The sequence below is a fragment of the Hyperoodon ampullatus genome, assembly GCF_949752795.1.
Source record: "Hyperoodon ampullatus genome assembly, chromosome: 1".
Lineage (NCBI taxonomy): Eukaryota > Metazoa > Chordata > Mammalia > Artiodactyla > Ziphiidae > Hyperoodon > Hyperoodon ampullatus.
The window spans coordinates 18,221,692-18,243,216 of record NC_136914.1 but is presented as its reverse complement, the minus strand read 5'-3'; the positions used below and the strand labels follow the sequence as shown (position 1 = coordinate 18,243,216).

Sequence of the window (21,525 nt, the reverse complement as noted above, 5' to 3'; positions counted from 1 at the left end):
AAACTACATGTCATTCTTGAAAAGACAGAACTATAAAGACAGTAAAACGATCAATGATTGCCGGGGCTCAAAGAGAGAAAGATGAGTATGTGGAGCAGAGGGCTTTTTAAGGCAGTGAAATTATTCTGTATGATACTGAATTTGTAAAAACCCACAGAATTGTACAACACAGAAAAATGAATACTGATGTAAACTGTGGACTTTAGTTAATGTATTAACATTGGTTCATCAGTTATAACAAATTTACACATATGTAAGATGTTAAGAATGGCTGAAACTGTGTATGTGCAGGGGGAGAGTATATGGGAACTCTCTGTACTTTCAGCACAATTTTTCTGTAAACCTAAACCTGCTCTAAAAAATATAATGTTTTTTTTTTTAAAAAAAAAGGCAAGGAAAATGTCTGGCTGATAGAGTGTATAACACACACAAGGAAGAAAAGTACTAGGTCAAGCCATATGAAATTGCCAATATTTAACCTTTGTTAACCTATAAAATTTGTAATTTTATATGGTTCAGCCTGAATTGGAGATGAGGTCAGAGAGTGATGATTGTCTGGAAGAAAGAACAGAAGAAAAAGCATGTTATTTATTTTAGATGAGAGCACTCAGTCCTTATAAGCACTCCTTACAAAATAAAAGTCCACTAAGTGCTCTCATGTTTCAGATAGAGTGTGTTGTCTGAAAGCCATCAATACTGGGGTATGTAAAGTTTTCTTCTCCTTGTAAGATTCTCTTTTCCTTCCCCCCCCCCCTTTATCTTATCAAAGACTTTGGACTCAAATATCGTTGATTTTTGTTGTCCATTTATTTTGTTGCCCCACTCCTTAGGGCAATAAAGGTTGTTTAGAAGTTCTCTGGGCATAGTTCGGCCTTGCCAACCTAATCTTGTGTCCAGGATGATGTGGCTTAGCCATTTCACTAGCAAAACTTTGAAGTCAGTATCTTTAAGTTGCTTTTGTTTTTGCTTTTTTGTTAGGATTGTTCTATTCCTCAGAGAATACTCCTTTATTTTCCTGCCTGGAAGTTAGAATCCTAGATGCCAACCTTCTAGAAATAAGCTGGGAGAAGAAGGCTGGTAGTCTCAAGGTTCAGTGAATATTTATTCACTTACTCCCCTCACCCTCTTTTCATGGTGCATGACTCCTCCCCTTTTAATTTTGATGTTAAATTCATTGGTTGGCAAATAATAGTTTTATTTCCTTGATGATTTTTACATCATAATTTAAAATTATTTTTTAGTTAGCTGAGGATTTTTTTTACCCAATTAGATGAAATAAATCAGAGTGGTAAATGCATTGCACTTAGGTTTATAAACTGATATTTACTTTTTCAATAAAATTATTTTATATGCCTAATTTCCCAAGTGGAAATTTTCATTTTCTCTCAAATTACATATATAACATTTTAATATGGTTTCTAATTTAAGTCCAGAATAAAGGGAACAAGTGAAAATATATGCATGAAATCTTAAGATTCCTGGTCTTTCCTTCCACCAGCCTGTGCAGAATGGGAGAGGAATGAGTCTACTTCTTAAAAAATTAGAAGTGACAAGGTGAGAGTTGAAAAGGGATCTTCTGATTATATTATAACATGTATATAACATGCAAAGAAAAAAATTGATGTATTTTCTGAAATTACTTTGTACTAAATCACTATCTTTTTAATCATATACATATCTTTTTGATCTCTCAATTCAATTGTGAACACCTTAGAGGCTAATCTACTCATGTATCCTTCACAATATGTAGCTTAATTCTTTGCATGCTATAGATGCTCAATGAAAGAATAAAATTAGAGAGCATATTAAAGAATTAAATTAGGTAATTTTCTAGTATCCTTCAAGTTCCAAATTTATAATCTAAAAGCAATCTTCATATGATACATACATAAACATTCAGTTGTTCAAGTTAGCAATTTAATACTTTTGGGTTTAATTTGTAACTTTTATGCAAATATTAGAGAATAATATGAGCAAATATTCATTTAAAATTCAAATGAAGAAAATATTAAATATTTTTCCAAAACTTAGTTTAGCCAAATCATGATCATTAAAAATTTTGAAAATCTGCTACTTGTACCAAGTTGTTAAGTAGATTATTATACAAAATATAATTGGAATTATAAATATGCATCAAAAATCTTAAATATAATTAAGTTCAATTAAGGCAAGTGGACTGAGAAAATAAATGTATAAATAGAAAAATGTTAGATTTCTAATAAAATAGACCAATTCAGAGTTTTTGAAATGACAATGGTGCTCAGGTTTTTAATAAGATAATATAAGAACTTATTTATGTCTAATAGGTATCAGATTATTTTAAAATACAGGAGATATATATATGTGTATACACGCACACGCACACACAATGGAACACTACTAGCCATAAAAAAAGAATGAAATTTTGCCATTTGCAACAACATGGATGGACGGGGAGGATATTATGCTAAGTGAAATAAGTCATACAGAAAAAAACAAATACTGTATGATACCACTTATATGTGAAATCCAAAAAAATACAAAAACTATAGAACATAACAAAAAAGAAACAGATTCACATATAAAAGAAACAAACTAGTGGTTGCCAGTGGGGAGAGGGAAGGAGGGAGGGGCAAAATAGGGGTCAGAGATTAGACGTACAAACTATTATGTATAAAATAAGCTACAAGGAGAGGAACCAAGATGGCGGAGTAGAAGGACGTGCTCTCACTCCCTCTTGCGAGAACACCAGAATCACAACTAGCTGCTGGACAATCATCGACAGGAAGACACTGGAACTCACCAAAAAAGACACCCCACATCCAAAGACAAAGAAGAAGCGACAATGAGATGGTACGAGGGGCGCAATCACAGTAAAATCATATCCCATAAATGCTGAGTGGGTGACTCACAGACTGGAGAACACTTAGACCACAGAAGTCCACCCACTGGAGTGAAGGTTCTGAGCCCCATATCAGGCTTCCTAACCTGGGGGTCTGGAAACAGGAGGAGGAATTCCTAGAGAATCAGACTTTGAAGCCTAGTGGGAATTGATTGCAGGACTTCAAAAGGACTGGGGGAAACAGAGACTCCACTCTTGGAGGGCATCCACAAAGCAGTGTGCGCATCAGGACCCAGGGGAAGTAGCAGTGACCCCAAGGGAGACTGAAAGAGACCTACATGCTAGTGTTGGAGGGTCTCCTGAAGAGGCGTGGGGGGGGGGCTTTGGCTCACCGTGTGGACAAGGACACTGGCAGCAGAAGTTCTGGGAAGTACTCCTTGGCGTGGGCCCTCCCAGAGTATGTCATTAGCCCAACCAAAGAGCCCAGGTAGGCTCCAGTGTTGGGTTGCCTCAGGCCAAAAAAACAACAGGGAGGGAACCCAGCCCCTCCCATCAACAGTCAAGTGGATTAAACTTTTACTGAGTTCTGTCCAACAGAGAAACAGTCAGCTCTACCCATCACAAGTCCCTCCCATTAAGCCTCTTAGACAGCCTCATCCACCAGAGGGCAGACAGCAGAAGCAAGAAGAAATACAGTCCTGCAGCCTGTGGAACAAAAACCACATTCACAGAAAGATAGACAAGATGAAAAGCCAGAGGGCTATGTACCAGATGAAGGAACAAGATAAAACCCCAGAGAAACAACTAAATGAAGTGGAGATAGGGAAACTTGCAGAAAAAGAATTCAGAATAATGGGAGTGAAACTGATCCAGGACCTCGGAAAAATAATGGAGGTAAAGATTGAGAAGATGCAAGAAATGTTTAACAAAGACCTAGAAGAATTAAAGAACAAACAAACAGAGATGAACAAAACAATAACTGAAATAAAAACTACACTAGGAGGAATCAATAGCAGAATAACTGGGGCAGAAGAACGGATAAGTGACCTGGAAGTCAGAATTGTGGGAATTCACTGCTGCGGAACAGAATAAAGAAAAAAGAATGAAAAGAAATGAAAACAGCCTAAGAGACCTCTGGGACAATATTAAACACAACAACATTCTCATTATAGGGGTCCCACAAGGAGAAGAGAGAGAGAAAGGACCCGAGAAATTATTTAAAGAGATTATAGTCAAAAATTTCTCTAACATGGGAAAGGAAATAGCCACCCAAGTACAGGAAGCACAGCGAGTCCCATACAGGATAAACACAAGGAGAAACACGCCAAGACACATAGTAATCAAAATCGCAAAAACTAAAGACAAAGTAAAATTATCCAAACCAGCAAGAGAAATATGAAAAATAACATACAAGGAACTCCTATAGGGTTAACAGCTGATTTCTCAGCAGAAACACTACAAGCCAGAAGGGAGTGCCATGATATACTTAAAGTGATGAAAAGGAAGAACCTACAACCAAGATTACTCTACCCGGCAAGGATCTCATTCAGATTCGATGGAGAAATCAAAAGCTTTACAGACAAGCAAAAGCTAAGAGAATTCAGCAACACCAAACCAGCTCTCCAACAAATGCTAAAGGAACTTCTCTAAGTGGGAAATGCAAGAGAAGAAAAGGATCTACAAAAACAAACCGAAAACAATTAAGAATATGGTCATAGGAACATACATATCAATAATTACCTTAAACATGAATGGGTTAAATGCTCCAACCAAAAGACACAGGCTTGCTGAAAGGATACAAAAACAAGATCCATAGAGGGAGCCGGAGGAAGATGGCGGAAGAGTAAGATGCTGAGATCACCTTCCTCCCCACAGATACATCAGAAATTCATCTACACGTGGAACAACTCCAACAGAACACCTACTGAACGCTGACAGAAGACCTCAGACCCCCCAAAAGGCAAGAAACTCCCCACATACCTGGGTAGGTCAAAAGGAAAAAAGAATAAACAGAGACAATAGGATATGGACGGGACCTGCACCAGTGAGAGGGAGCCGTGAAGGAGGGAAGGTTTCTACACACTACAAGCCCCTTCGCGGGCGGAGACTGCAGGTGGCGGAGGGGGAAAGCTTCGAAGTAGCGGAGGAGAGCACAGCAACAGGGGTGCGGAGGGCAAAGCGGAGAGATTTTGGCACAGAGGATCGGTGCCCTCAGGCACACACCAGCCCGAGAGACTTGTCTGCTCGGCCGCCGGGGCGGGCGGGGATGGGAGCTGAGGCTCGGGTATCGGCTTTCAGTCGGAGCGCAGGGAGAGGACTGGGGCTGGCAGCAGGAAGAGAGCCTGAAGGGGTTAGTGCTAGCCCGGAGGGAGTCCGGGGAAAGGGTCTGGAGCTACCGGAGAGGCAAGAGACTTTTTTCCCTTTTGTTGCCTGGTGCGCGAGGAGAGGGCATTCCCCTCCCTCCCCTCTGACTGAGTGAGCCAGAGCCCCCGAATCAGCGGCTCCTTTAAACCCGTCCTGTCTGAGCGAAGAACGGACGCCCTCCGGCGACCTACGCGCAGAGGCGGGGCCAGGTCCAAGGCTGAGACCCGGGAGTTGTGAGAGCAGAGACAGGGAAATCACTCTGTGCAGCCTCGGAGGAAGCGGATTAAAGCTCCACGGTCCATTTGATGTGCCCTGCGTCTGTGGAGTGCATGAATGGACAGCGAATCATCCCAAATTGAGGAAGTGGACTTTGAGGACAAGATTTAAGACTTTCCCCCCTTTTTGCTCTTTTTACAACGAATTATCCCAAATTAAAGAGGTGGACTTAGCAAGATTTCAGACTTCTCGCCCTTTTCCTCTTTTTACAACGAATTATCCCAAATTGAGGAGGTGGACTTGGAGAGCAAGATTTTTGATTTTTCCCCCTGCTCTCTTTTTGTAAATGTGTATGTGTAATCCTCTGTGTAAGATTCTCTCTGTATAGCTTTGCTTCCACCATATGTCCCAGGGTTCTATCGGTCCGTGTTTTTTTTCAATAATTACTTTTTAATTTTAATAACGCTACTATATTTCATACTTTATTCTATTTTACTTTACCTGCTCTTTCTTTTTTTCCTAACTTCCCTTCCTCCCTCCCTCCCTCCGCTCCTCCTTTCCTTCTTTCTTTTTCTTTCCTCCCTCACTCCCTCTCATCCTTCTTCTTTCCACTTTTTTTCTTTCCTTCCTCCCTCCCTCCCTCCTGTCTTTCTTTCTTTCTTTCCTTCCTCCCTCCCTCCCTTCTTCCATTCACTCTTCCTTTTGCTTTCATTCCTCCCTCCCTCCCTCCTTTCTTTCCTTCTTTCTTTCCATCCTTCCTCCCTCCCTCCCTCCTTTCTTTCTTTCTTCCTTCCTTCCTTCCTTTCTTCCCTTCTTCCTGTCTTTCCCTCTCTCTTTCTTTCTTCTACTAATTCTTTCTTTCTAATTTTTCTCACTGTTATTCTGAGCCGGGTGGATGAAAGGCTCTTGGGGCTGCAGCCAGGAGTCAGTGCTGTGCCTCTGAAGTGGGAGAGCCAACTTCAGGACACGGGTCCACAAGACACATCCCAGCTCCACATAATATCAAGAAGCGAAAATCTCCCAGGGATCTCCATCTCAACACCAGCACCCAGCTTCAGTCAACGAACAGCAAGCTACAGTGCTGGTCACCCTATGCCAAGCAACTAGCAAGGCAGGAACACAACCCCACCCATTAGCAGAGAGGCTACCTAAAAACATAATAAGGCCACAGGCACCCCAAAACACACCACCAGACGTGGACCTGTCCACCAGAAAGACAAGATCGAGCCTCAACCACCAGAACACAGGCATTAGTCCCCCCCACAAGGAAGCCTACACAACCTACTGAAACAACCTTAGCCACGGGGGACAGATACCAAAAACAATGGAAACTACGAATCTGCAGCCTGCAAAAAGGAGACCCCAAACACAGTAACATAAGCAAAATGAGAAAGCAGAAAAACACACAGCAGGTGTAGGAGCAAGATAAAAACCTACCAGACCTAACAAATGAAAAGGTAATAGGCAGTCTACCTGAAAAAGAATTCAGAATAATGATAGTAAAGATGATCCAAGATTCTATTTCCAAGATCCAAAATCTTGGAAATAGAATAGACAAAATGCAAGAAAGAGTTAACAAGGACCTAGAAGAACTAAAGATGAATCAAGCATCGATTAAAAACACAATAAATGAAATAAAAAATACTCTAGATGGGATCAATAGCAGAATAACTGAGGCAGAAGAACGGATAAGTGAGGTGAAAGATAAAATAGAGGAAATAACTGATGCAGTGAAAAATAAAGAAAAAAGAATGAAAAGAACAGAGGACAGTCTCAGAGACCTCTGGGACAACATTAAATGCACCAACATTCGAATTATAGGGGTTCCAGAAGAAGAAGAGAAAAAGAAAGGGACTGAGAAAATATTTGAAGAGATTATAGTTGAAAACTTCCCTAATATGGGAAAGGAAATAGTTAATCAAGTCCAGGAGGCACAGAGAGTCCCATACAGAATAAATCCAAGGAGAAATACGCCAAGACACATATTAATCAAACTGTCAAAAATTAAACACAAAGAAATCATATTAAAAGCAGCAAGGGAAAAACAACAAATAACACACAAGGGAATCCCCATCAGGTTAACAGCTGATCTCTCAGCAGAAACTCTACAAGCCAGAAGGGAGTGGCAGGACATAATTAAAGTGATGAAGGAGAAAAACCTGCAACCAAGATTACTCTACCCAGCAAGGATCTCATTCAGATTTGATGGAGAAATTAAAACGTTTACAGACAAGCAAAAGCTGAGAGAGTTCAGCACCACCAAACCAGCTTTACAACAAATGCTAAAGGAACTTCTCTAGGCAAGAAACACAACAGAACGAATATACCTACAATAATGAACTCAAAGCAATTAAGGAAATGGGAATAGGAACATACATATCAATAATTACCTTAAATGTAAATGGATTAAATGCTCCCTCCAAAAGACACAGAGTGGCTGAATGGATACAAAAACAAGACCCATATATATGCTGTCTACAAGAGACCCACTTCAGACCTAGAGACACATACAGATTGAAAGTAAGGGGATGGAAAAAGATATTCCATGCAAATGGAAATCAAAAGAAAGCTGGAGTAGCAATTCTTATATCAGACAAATTAGACTTTAAAATAAAGACTATTAGAGGAGACAAAGAAGGACACTACATAACGATAAAGGGATTGATCCAAGAAGAAGATATAACAATTGTAAATATTTATGCACCCAACATAGGAGCACCTCAATACATAAGGCAAATACTAACAGCCATAAAAGGGGAAATTGACAGTAACACAATCATAGTAGGGGACTTTAACACCACACTTTCACCAATGGACAGATCATCCAAGATGAAAATAAATAAGGAAACACAAGCTTTAAATGATACATTAAACAAGATGGACTTAGTTGATATTTATAGGACATTCCATCCAAAAACAACAGAATACACATTTTTCTCAAGTGCTCATGGAACATTCTCCAGGATAGATCATATCTTGGGTCACAAATCAAGCCTTGGTAAATTTAAGAAAATTGAAATTGTATCAAGTATCTTTTCCGACCACAATGCTATGAGACTAGACATCAATTACAGGAAAAGATCTGTAAAAAATACAAACACATGGAGGCTAAACAATACACTACTCAATAACGAAGTGATCACTGAAGAAATCAAAGCGGAAATTAACAAATACATAGAAACAAATGACAATGGAGACACGACGACCCAAAACCTATGGGACGCAGCAAAAGCAGTTCTAAGGGGGAAGTTTATAGCAATACAATCCCACCTTAAGAAACAGGAAACATTTCGAGTAAACAACCTGACCCTGCACCTAAAGCAATTAGAGAAAGAAGAACAAAAAACCCCCAAAGTTAGCAGAAGGAAAGAAATCATAAAGATCAGATCAGAAATAAATGAAAAAGAAATGAAAGAAATGATAGCAAAGATCAACCAAACTAAAAGCTGGTTCTTTGAGAAGATAAACAAAATTGACAAACCATTAGCCAGACTCATCAAGAAAAGAAGGGAGAAGACTCAAATCAATAGAATTAGAAATGAAAAAGGAGAAGTAACAACTGACACTGCAGAAATACAAAAGATCATGAGAGATTACTATAAGCAACTCTATGCCAATAAAATGGACAACCTGGAAGAAATGGACAAATTCTTAGAAATGCACAACCTGCCAAGACTGACTCAGGAAGAAATAGAAAATATGAATAGACCAATCACAAGCACTGAAATTGAAACTGTGATTAAAAATCTTCCATCAAACAAAAGCCCAGGACCAGATGGCTTCACAGGCGAATTCTATCAAACATTTAGAGAAGAGCTAACACCCATCCTTCTCAAACTCTTCCAAACAATATCAGAGGAAGGAACACTCCCAAACTCATTCTACGAGGCCACCATCACCTTGATACAAAAACCAGGCAAGGATGTCACAAAGAAAGAAAACTACAGGCCAATATCACTGATGAACATAGATGCAAAAATCCTCAACAAAATACTAGCAAACAGAATCCAACAGCACATTAAAAGGATCATACACCATGATCAAGTGGGGTTTATTCCAGGAATGCAAGGATTCTTCAATATACGCAAATCAATCAATGTGATACACCATATTAACAAGTTGAAGGAGAAAAACCATATGATCATCTCAATAGATGCAGAGAAAGCTTTCGACAAAATTCAACACCCATTTATGATAAAAACCCTGCAGAAAGTAGGCATAGAGGGAACTTTCCTCAACATAATAAAGGCCATATATGACAAACCCACAGCCAACATTGTCCTCAATGGTGAAAAACTGAAACCATTTCCACTAAGATCAGGAACAAGACAAGGCTGCCCACTCTCACCACTCTTATTCAACATAGTTTTGGAAGTTTTAGCCACAGCAATCAGAGAAGAAAAGGAAATAAAAGGAATCCAAATTGGAAAAGAAGAAGTAAAGCTGTCACTGTTTGCAGATGACATGATACTATACATAGAGAATCCTAAAGATGCTACCGGAAAACTACTAGAGCTAATCAATGAATTTGGTAAAGTAGCAGGATACAAAATTAATGCACAGAAATCTCTGGCATTCCTGTACACTAATGATGAAAAATCTGAAAGTGAAATCAAGGAAACACTCCCATTTACCATTGCAACAAAAAGAATAAAATATCTAGGAATAAACCTACCTAAGGAGACAAAAGACCTGTATGCAGAAAATTATAAGACACTGATGAAAGAAATTAAAGATGATACAAATAGATGGAGAGATATACCATGCTCCTGGATTGGAAGAATCAATATTGTGAAAATGACTCTACTACCCAAAGCAATCTACAGATTCAATGCAATCCCTATCAAACTACCACTGGCATTTTTCACAGAACTAGAACAAAAAATTTCAAAATTTGTTTGGAAAAACAAAAGACCCCGAATAGCCAAAGCAATCTTGAGAACGAAAAACGGAGCTGGAGGAATCAGGCTCCCTGACTTCAGACTATACTACAAAGCTACAGTAATCAAGACAGTGTGGTACTGGCATAAAAACAGAAAGATAAATCAGTGGATCAGGATAGAAAGCCCAGAGATAAACCCACGCACATATGGCCAACTTATCTTTGATAAAGGAGGCAGGAATGTACAGTGGAGAAAGGACAGCCTCTTCAATAAGTGGTGCTGGGAAAACTGGACAGGGACATGTGAAAGTATGAGATTAGATCATTCCCTAACAACATACACAAAAATAAGCTCAAAATGGATTAAAGACCTAAATGTAAGGCCAGACACTCTCAAACTCTTAGAGGAAAACATAGGTAGAACACTCTATGACATAAATCACAGCAAGATCCTTTTGGACCCACCTCCTAGAGAAATGGAACTAAAAACAAAGATAAACAAATGGGACCTAATGAAACTTCAAAGCTTTTGCACAGCAAAGGAAACCATAAACAAGACCAAAAGACCACCCTCAGAATGGGAGAAAATATTTGCAAATGAAGCAACTGACAAAGGATTAATCTCCAAAATTTATAAACAGCTCATGCAGCTCAATAGCAAAAAAACAAAGAACCCAATCCAAAAATGGGCAGAAGACTTAAATAGGCATTTCTCCACAGAAGATATACAGACTGCCAACAAACACATGAAAGAATGCTCAACATCATTAATCATTAGAGAAATGCAAATCAAAACTACAATGAGATATCATCTCACACCAGTCAGAATGGCCATCATCAAGAAATCTAGAAACAATAAATGCTGGAGAGGGTGTGGAGAAAAGGGAACACTCTTGCACTGCTGGTGGGAATGTGAATTGGTACAGCCACTATGGAGAATAGTATGGAGGTTCCTTAAAAAACTACAAATAGAACTACCATATGACCCAGCAATCCCACTACTAGGCATATACCCTGAGAAAACCATAATTCAAAAAGAGACATGTACCAAAATGTTCATTGCAGCTCTATTCACAATAGCCCGGAGCTGGAAACAACCTAAGTGTCCATCATCGGATGAATGGATAAAGAAGATGTGGCACATATATACAATGGCATATTACTCAGCCATAAAAAGAAACGAAACTGAGCTATTTGTAATGAGGTGGATAGACCTAGAGTCTGTCATACAGAGTGAAGTAAGTCAGAAAAAGAAAGACAAATACCGTATGCTAACACATATATATGGAATTAAAAAAAAAATGTCATGAAGAACCTAGGGGTAAAATGGGAATAAAGACACAGACCTACTTGAGAATGGACTTGAGGATATGGGGAGGGGGAAGGGTAAGCTGTGACAAAGCGAAAGAGAGGCATGGACATATATACACTACCAAACGTAAGGTAGATAGATGGTGGGAAGCAGCCGCAGAGCACAGGGAGATCAGCTCGGTGCTTTGTGACCGCCTGGAGGGGTGGGATGGGGAGGGTGGGAGGGAGGGAGATGCATGAGGGAAGGGATGTGGGAACAGATGTATATGTATGACTGATTCACTTTGTTATAAAGCAGAAACTAAAAAAAAAAAAAAAAAAAAAGATCCATATATATGCTGTCTACAAGAGACTCACTTCAGACCTAGGGACACATAGAGACTGAAAGTGAGGGGATGGAAAAAGATATTCCATGCAAATGGAAATCAAAAGAAAGCTGGAGTAGCAATACTCATATCAGATAAAATAGATTTTAAAATAAAGAATGTTACAACAGACAAGGAAGGACACTGCATAATGATCAAGGGATCAACCCAAGAAGAAGATATAACAATTATATATAGATGTGCACCCAACATAGGAGCACCTCAATACATAAGGCAACTGCTAACAGTTATAAAAGAGGAAATCGACAGTAACACAATAATACTTGGGGATTTTAACCCCTCACTTACACCAATGACAGATCATCCAAAATGAAAATAAATAAGGAAACAGAAGCTTTAAATGACACAATGGACCAGATAGACTTAATTGATATTTATAGGACATTCCATCCAAAAACAGCAGATTACACTTTCTTCTCAAGTGCACACGGAATATTCTCCAGGATAGATCACATCTTGAGTCACAAATCAAGCCTCAGTAAATTTAAGAAAATTGAAATCATATCTAGCATCTTTTCTGACCACAATGCTATGAGATTAGAAATGAATTACAGAGAAAAAAACCTTAAAAATGCAAAGACATGGAGGCTAAACAATACGTTACTAAATAACCAAGAGATCACTGAAGAAATCAAAGAGGAAATCAAAAAATACCTAGAGACAAATGACAATGAAAACATGACGATCCAAAACCTATGGGATGCAGCAAGAGCAGTTCTAAGCGGGAAGTTTATAGCTATACAAGCTTACCTCAAGAAACAAGAAAAATCTCAAGTAAACAATCTAACTTTACACCTAAAGGAACTAGAGAAAGAAGAACAAAGAAAACCCAAAGTTAGCAGAGGAAACAGATCATAAAGATCAGAGCAGAAATTAATTCAATAGAAACAAAGAAAACAATAGCAAAGATCAATAAAACTAAAAGCTGGTTCTTTGAGAAGATAAACAAAATTGATAAACCATTAGCCAGACTCATCAGGAAAAAGAGTGAGTGGATTCAAATCAATAAAATTAGAAATGAAAAAGGAGAAGTTACAACAGACACCGCAGAAATACAAAACATCCTAAGAGACTACTACAAGCAACTTTATGCTAATAAAATGGATAACCTGGAAGAAATGGACAAATTCTTAGAAAGGTATAACCTTCCAAGGCTGAACCAGGAAGAAACAGAAAATACGAACAGACAAATCACAAGTGATGAAATTGAAACTGTGATTAAAATCTTCCAACAGGGCTTCACTGGTGGTGCAGTGGTTGGGAGTCCGCCTGCTGATGCAGTGGACACGGGTTCGTGTCCCGGTCCAGGAGGATACCACGTGCCACAGAGCAGCTGGGTCTGTGAGCAATGGCTGCTGAGCCTGCACGTCCGGAGCCTGTGCTCCACAGCGGGAGAGGCCACAACAGTGAGAGGCCTGGGTACCGCAAAAAAAAAAAAAGAAAAATCATCCAGCAAACAAAAGTCCAGGACCAGATGGCTTCACAGGTGAATTCTATCAAATATTTAGAGAAGAGCTAACATCCATCCTTCTCAAACTTTTCCAAAAAATTGCAGAGGAAGGAACAATCCCAAACTCAATCTATGAGGCCACCATCACCCTGATTCCAAAGCTAGACAAAGATACTACAAAAAAAGAAAATTAGAGACCAATATCACTGATGAATATAGATGCAAAAATCCTCAACAAAACAGTAGCAAACAGAATCCAACTGGACATTAAAAGGATCATACACCATGATCAAGTGGGATTTATCCCAGGGATGCAAGGATTCTTCAATATATGCAAATCAATTAATGTGATACACCATATTAACAAATTGAAGAAGAAAAACCGTATGATCATCTCAGTGGATGCAGAAAAAGCTTTTGACAAAATTCAACACCCATTTATGATTAAAAACTCTCCAGAAAGTGGGCATAGAGGGAACCTACCTCAACATAATAAAGGACATATATGACAAACCCAGAGCAAACATCATTGTCAATTGTGAAAAACTGAAAGCATTTCCTCTAAGATCAGGAATGAGACAAGGATGTCCACTCTCACCACTATTATTCAACATAGTTTTGGAAGTCCTAGCCACGGCAATCAGAGAATAAAAAGAAATAAAAGGAATATAAATTGGAAAAGAAGAAGTAAAACTGTCACTGCTTGCAGATGACATGATACTATACATAGAGAATCTTAAAAATGCCACCAGAAAACTACTAGAGCTAATGAATGAATTTGGTAAAGTTGCAGGATACAAAATTAATGCACAGAAATCTCTTGTATTCCTATACACTAATGATGATAAATCTGAAAGAGAAATTAAGGAAACACTCCCATTTACCACTGCAACAAAAAGAATTAAATACTTAGGAATAAACCTAGCTAGGGAAACAAAAGACCTGTATGCAGACACTATAAGACACTGATGAAAGAAATTAAAGATGATACCAACAGATGGAGAGATATACCATGTTTTTGGGTTGGAAGAATCAATACTGTGATAATGACTATACTACCCAAAGCAATCTACAGATTCAGTGCAATCCCTATCAAATTACCAATGGCATTTTTTACGGAACTAGAACAAATCATCTAAAAATTTGTATGGAGACACAAAAGACCCTGAATAGCCAAACCAGACTTGAGGGAAAAAAACGGAGCTGTAGGAATCAGACTCCCTGACTTCAGACTATACTACAAAGCTACAGTAATCAAGACAATATGGTACTGGCACAAAAACAGAAGCATAGATCAATGGAGCAAGATAGAAAGCCCAGAGATAAACCTACGTCCCTGTGGTCTAGTAATCTATGACAAAGGAGGCAAGGATATACAATGGAGGAAAGACAGTGTCTTCAATAACTGGTGCTGGGAAAACTGGACAGCTTCATGTAAAAGAATGAAATTAGAACACTGCCTAACACCATACATAAAAATAAACTCAAAATGGATTAGAGACCTAAATGGAAGACTGGACACTATAAAACTCTTAGAGGAAAACATAGGAAGAACACTCTTTGACATAAATCACAGCAAGACCTTTTTTGATCCACCTTCTAGAGTAATGGAAATAAAAACAAAAATAAACAAATGGGACCTAATGAAACTTTAAAGCTTTTGCACAGTAAAGGAAACCATAAACAAGATGAAAAGACAACCCTCACAATGGGAGAAAATATTTGCAAATGAATCAACGGACAAAGGATTAATCTCTAAAATATATAAATAGCTCATGCAACTCAATATTAAAGAAACAAACAACCCAATCCAAAAATGGGCAGAAGACCTAAATAGACATTTCTCCAAAGAAGATATATAGGTGGCCAAGAAGCACATGAAAAGCTGGTCAATATCACTAGAGAAATGCAAACTGAAACTATCGATACAATGAGGTACCACCTCACACCAGTCAGAATGGCCATCATCAAAAAATCTACAAACAATAAATGCTGGAGAGGGTGCAGAGAAAATTGAACCCTCTTGCACTGTCAGTGGGAATGTAAATTGATACAGCCACTATGGAGAACAGTATAGAGGTTCCTTTAAAAACTAAAAATAGAACTACCATATGAGCCAACAATCCCACTACTGGGCATATATCCTGAGAAAACCATAGTTTAAAACAGTCATGTACCACACTCTTCATGGTAGCTGTATTTACAATAGCCAGGACATGGAAGCAACCTAAGTGTCCATTGATAGATGAATGGATAAAGAAGATGTGGCACATATACACAATCGAGTATTACTCAGCCATAAAAAGAAATGGAATTGAATTATTTGTAGTGAGGTGGATGGATCTGGAGACTGTCATACAGAGTGAAGTAAGTCAGAAAGAGAAAAACAAATACCATATGCTAACACATATATATGGAATCTAAAAACAAAAACCAAAAAATGGTTCTTAAGAACCAAGGGCAGGACAGGAATAAAGACACAGATGTAGAGAATGGACTTGAGGACACAGGGAGGGGCAAGGGTAAGCTGGGATGAAGTGAGAGAGTGGCATGGACACATATACACTACCAAATGTAAAATAGATAGCTAGTGGGAAGCAGCTGCATAGCACAGGGAGATCAGCTCGGTGCTCTGTGACCACCTAGAGGGGTGGGATAGGAAGGGTGGTAGGGTGATGGAAGAGGGAGGAGATATGGGGATATATGTATATGTATAGCTGAATCACTTTGTTGTAAAGCAGAAACAAACACACCATCGTAAAGCTATTATCCTCCAATAAAGATGTTAAAAAAAAAAGAAGTAACTTTTCCTTTCAAGAAGAAAAATTATGAAAGAAAATTATTTGTTCAAAAAATTAACAGAAACAAGTGGTTTGGAAAGAAAAAAAATTACAGACAGTCCTCAACAGAAAATTAACCTTCTACTGCAGTGTTATATCTAGTATATAATATATGGATATAATAGTTTGACATTTTAGGCATTACCTGAATTAAACCTCGTTATTAAATCCGTAAATGTTTTTTTCTGACACAGAAAATAATATTCCCCAATAAATGACTGAGGAAGTATAAATATAAATCATAAAATCTTACTGAAAGAAAAAGCAATAGCATCTTTAAATACTAGGAATACTAGTGGGTACATCTTCTATGACAAATGTAGCACAAAATGAAAAAGTATAACATCAGATTTACTGGCATTTTTCATTTGTGGACACCATTAACCCAGTTTTAAAATGGAGTGTGGAAGCAATCAGTTAAAGATTTTCTATGATTTAATATGATCAAATGAACATCTATAATATCTAACTTATTAAGACTAACAGTTTACTGATCAATACTTGCTTAAAGACCTTTCCTCATTGTACCCAACAATCAAGAGTAAATATGTCATAAACTTTGCCAAATCTCTATCAGTTCCCAATTTGCAAGACTCGCCTTACATTACAGAGCCAAAGCCCTAAAACACTGTATATATATAATGTATTCTCCCTTGACTTTCACCTTCTGAACTACTATTAAGACTCTGTCTAGCAGATTTTCCCTTTGTGAAGTAAGTCTTATAAAATTAGATTTGCTTATCAGTAGAAAGTAACAGTGATATTTTGGGGGAATCAACAGCCAACAAGTAAAATAACAAGTCTTTCATTATTCATTTGATTTTCTTTTTCTTCCTTTTCTGATATTCTATTATAAATGTGCTTTTGACAGAATGCCAAAAAATTCTTTGGATTATGACATTTTGAATAAGTAGAAAAACATACATTCAATAAAAATAAATTTGTCATTAACTAACCCAAATAAGAACATTCATTATGGTTTGCACTCTTAATTGCTATCAGCCAATGGGAAAACCTTTTCACACCAAATGGGGAATAAAAGCCTAGAGTGAACACAAATTCTAAAACCCTGCAGTTTATTTAAAACTCCTCCTTACAATCAGAAGACCCACAGCATAATGAGACATTTATTTATTATGAATCTAAACCACCTGCATTTATTAAAAGAAAATAAAAGATCAATACCTGGTTTTATTGGATCCACAGGGCTTCCTTCTTCTGAGCTAATAAATTCTTGATTTCAATAAGCACTTGGAAATTTCTATTTCAACTTTTGTATGTAAAGAAGTAAATATTTAGAGTTGCGGGAATATAGAAATTATATATATTTGTGCTGTAGAGGCTATTTATAGATAAATTGTTAAATAATTCTTAAATTCTTAAATAATTCTTTCAGAAATGTCAGAATTTATCTTTAAAAAAGCCTTTCTTAGCCAAAAGATTTTGGGTAGTAATAAGAATAGAACATATGGAAAGGACTTTAATGAAGACATTTCCAGTACTTTCTGGAAATTTTTCCATTCTTGTATTATTATTAAAAGAGAAATATCATTGACAAACCTCATATGTCGCTGGACCAGGAGTAATCTCTTTGGAATCTTTAAAACGCTTTGATGCTTTAACAAATAAGGGTATGGAGCAAGATTTCTTTAAAACAGGATTGTATGTTGCAGGCCCTAAGAGAAAACAACTGTAAAAATAATAAAGCATGTTTTAAATTATTGATTTTGGTCACATGTATATTATTCTTAGATTTGTTATCTTAACATTTATATTTAGCATCACTCTTGAACCCATCCTTTTGAATGTTTAAAGTCATTCAGTTCAGGGATTTGAAATATGATAAGCATAAAACACAAGCATACCTCATTTTATTGCACTTCACTTTATTGCACTTTTCAGATACTGTGTTTTTTTACAAATTCAAGGTTTGTAGCAACCCTGCTTCTAGCAAGCCTATCAGCACCAATTTTCTAATAGCATTTGTTCACATAATTCTCACAATATTTCAAACTTTTTCATTATTAAAATTATATCTGTTATGGTAATATATAATCAGTGATCTTTGATATTTCTATTGTAATTGTTTTGGGGTAGCACAAACCGTGCCCATGTAAGATAGAAAACTTAATTCATAAGTGTTGTGTGTGTTCTGATTGTTTCCCCATCTCTCTCTCTGTCCTTGTGTCTCTCTATTCCCTGAGACACAACAATATTGAAATTAGGCCAAGTAGTACCCCTACCATGGGGCACTAGAAATCCAATGCTAGAAATGATTAAACTTAGTGAGGAAGGCATGTCAAAACCTGAGATAGGTCAAAAGCTAGGCCTCTTGCACTAAATATTAGTCAGCCAAGTTGTAAATGCAAAGGAAAAGTTCTTGAAGGAAATTAAAAGTGCTCTTCCAGTGAACACATGAATAATAAGAAAGCAAAACAGTTTTAATTCTGATATGGAGAAAGTTTTAGTGGTCTGGGTAGAGATCAAACCAGGCACAACATTCCCTTAAGCCAAAGGCTAATACAGAGCAAGGCCCTCTCTTCAATTTTGTGAAGGCTGAGAGAGGTGAGGAAGCTACAGATGAAAAGTTTGAAGCTAGCAGATGTTGGTTTAAGTAAAGACGCCATCTCCATAACATAAAAGTGCAAGGTGAAGCAACAAATGCTGACATAGAAGCTGCAGCAAGTGCTGATATAGAAGCTGCAGCAAGTTATCCAGAAGATCTAGCTATGATAATTAATGAAGGTGGCTACACTAAACAACAGATTTTCACTGTAGACAAAACAACCCTCTTTTGGAAGAAGATACCATCGAGGACTTTCATGTTGGGATGGCCAAAAGTTTTGCTCGTTTTTTTTCCGTAAGATGGCTCTAGTAGCACTTAGTTGTCTTTAACATCATTCAAAACAATCTTGTTAGATTGTATGTGATAGCTGTCATATCAGCGTGCATTTAAAAAAGACATCAAAATTGGTGAATTTTTCTGTAGCCATTTTAATATTGAAGATGGAAGGAAAAAAGCAACATTTTGGCATATTATGCTTTATAATTTCAAGAAAGGTAAAAACGCAACTGAAATGCAAAAAAAATGATTTGTGCAGTGTATGAAAAAGGTGCTGTGACTGAACTTGTCAAAAGTGGTTTGTGAAGCTTCGTGCTGGAGATTTCTCCCTGGATGATGCTCCAGTCGGGTAGACCAGTTGAAGCTGATATCAATGAAATCGAGACATTAATTGAGAACAATCAATGTTATACCACGTGGAAGACAGCCGACATACTCAAAATATCCAAATCAAGTGTTGAAAACCATTTGCACCAGCTTGGTTATATTAATCACTTATGATGTTCGGTTTCCACATAAGTTAAGCGAAAAAAACCTTCTTGACCATATTTCCACATGCAATTCTCTACTTAAACGTAATGAAAATGTTCCATTCTTAAAACAAATTGTGACAGGCGATAAAAAGTGGATGCTGTACATTAATGTGGAACGGAAGAGATCGTGGGGCAAGTGAAATGAACACCACCAACCACACCAAAGGCTGGTCTTCATCCAAAGGTGATATTGTGTATATGGTGGGATTGGAAGGGAGTCCTCTATTATGAGTGCCTTCCGGAAAATCAAATGATTAATTCCAACAAGTACTGCTCCCAGTTAGACCAACGGAAAGCAGCACTCGAAAAAAGCGTCCAGAATTAGTCAACAGAAAACACATAATCTTCCATCAGGATCACACAAGGCCGCATGTTTCTCTGATGACCAGGCAAAAACTGTTACAGCTTGGCTGGGAAGTTCTGATTCATCCACCGTATTCACCAGACATTTCACCTTTGGATTTCCACTTATTTCGGTCTTTACAAACTTCTCTTAATGGAAAAAATTTCAATTCCCTGGAAGACTGTAAAAGGTACCTGGAACAGTTCTTTGCTCAAAAAGATAAAAAGTTTTGGGAAGATGGAATTATGAAGTTGCCTGAAAAATGGCAGAAGGTAGTGGAACAAAAGGGCAGATATGTTGGTCAATAAAGTTCTTGGTGAAAATGAAAAATGTGTCTTTTATTTTTACTTAAAAACTGAAGGCACTTTTTGGCCAACTCAATAGCTAGTGAGAAGTCAACGCCTGGCTTCAAAGCTTCAAGGACAGGCTGACTCTCTTTGTAGGGGCTAATTACCTGGTGATTTTAAGTTGAACCCAATACTCATTTACCATTCCAAAAATCCTAGGGCCTTTAAGAATTATGCTATATCTATTCTGCCTGTGCTCTATAAATGGAATAACAAAGCCTGGATGATGGCCCATCTGTTAACAACACGGTTTGCTGAATATTTTAAGCCCACTGCTGAGACCTACTGTTCAGAATAAAAGATTCCTTTCAAAATATTACTGCATATTGACAATGTACCTAGTCACCCAAGAGCTCTGATGGTGATGTGCAATGAGATTAATGATGTTTTTATGGCTGCTAACACAACATCCATTCTGCAGCCCACGGATCAAGGAGTCAGTTTGACTTTCAAGTCTTATTATTTAAAATATATATTTTGGGAGATTTCTGGCAGTCCAGTGGTTAGGACTCTATGCTTCCACTGCAGAGGGGCCCAAGTTTGACCCCTGGTCTCCTGGTTAGGGAACTAAGATCCTGCAAGACACGTGGTGCAGTCAAAATATAAATATATACTTCAAAAGGATCTAGCTGCCACAGAGAGTGATTCCTCTGACAGATGTGGGCAAGCTCAATTAAAAGTCTTCTGGAAAGTGTTCATCATTCTGATGCCATTAAGAATATTTGTAAAAAAAAAAAAAAAAGAATATTTGTAATTCATGGGAAGAGGTGAAAATATCAACCTTAACAGGAGTTTGGAAGAAGTTGAATGACTGAGGGATTCAAGACTCAGTGAAGGAAGAAACCACAGATGTGGAAATAGTAAGAGGACTAAAATTAGAAATGGAGTCTGAAGATGACTGAATTGTTGCAGTCTCATGGTAAACCTTTAATGGATGAGGAGTTGCTTCTAACGGTTGAGCAAAGAAACTGGTTTCTTGAGATGGAATGTACTCCTGGTAAAGATGTTATGAAGACTGTTGAAATTTTGATAAGAAAGGATTTAGAATATTATATAAAGTTAGTTGACAAAGCAGCAGCAGGGTTTGAGAGGAATGACTCCAATTTTGAAAGAAGTTCTATGGTGGGTAAAATGCTACCAAACAGCATGCATGCTATAGAAAAACCATTCATGAAAGGAAGAGTCAACTG

At 37.7% G+C, this 21,525-nt stretch overlaps 1 protein-coding gene across 1 annotated transcript in view; it reads right to left on the bottom strand.

Moving 5' to 3' along the window:
• Window positions 1–17,818: 17,818 nt before the first annotated feature.
• The window catches only part of STPG2 (sperm tail PG-rich repeat containing 2), a gene marked incomplete at both ends in the record, with an annotated part of 263,434 nt that continues 259,727 nt past the window's right edge, over window positions 17,819–21,525 (bottom strand). The window contains 1 exon segment of the mRNA XM_079710165.1: window positions 17,819–17,946. Coding sequence (XP_079566291.1) covers window positions 17,819–17,946 — 128 coding nt within the window.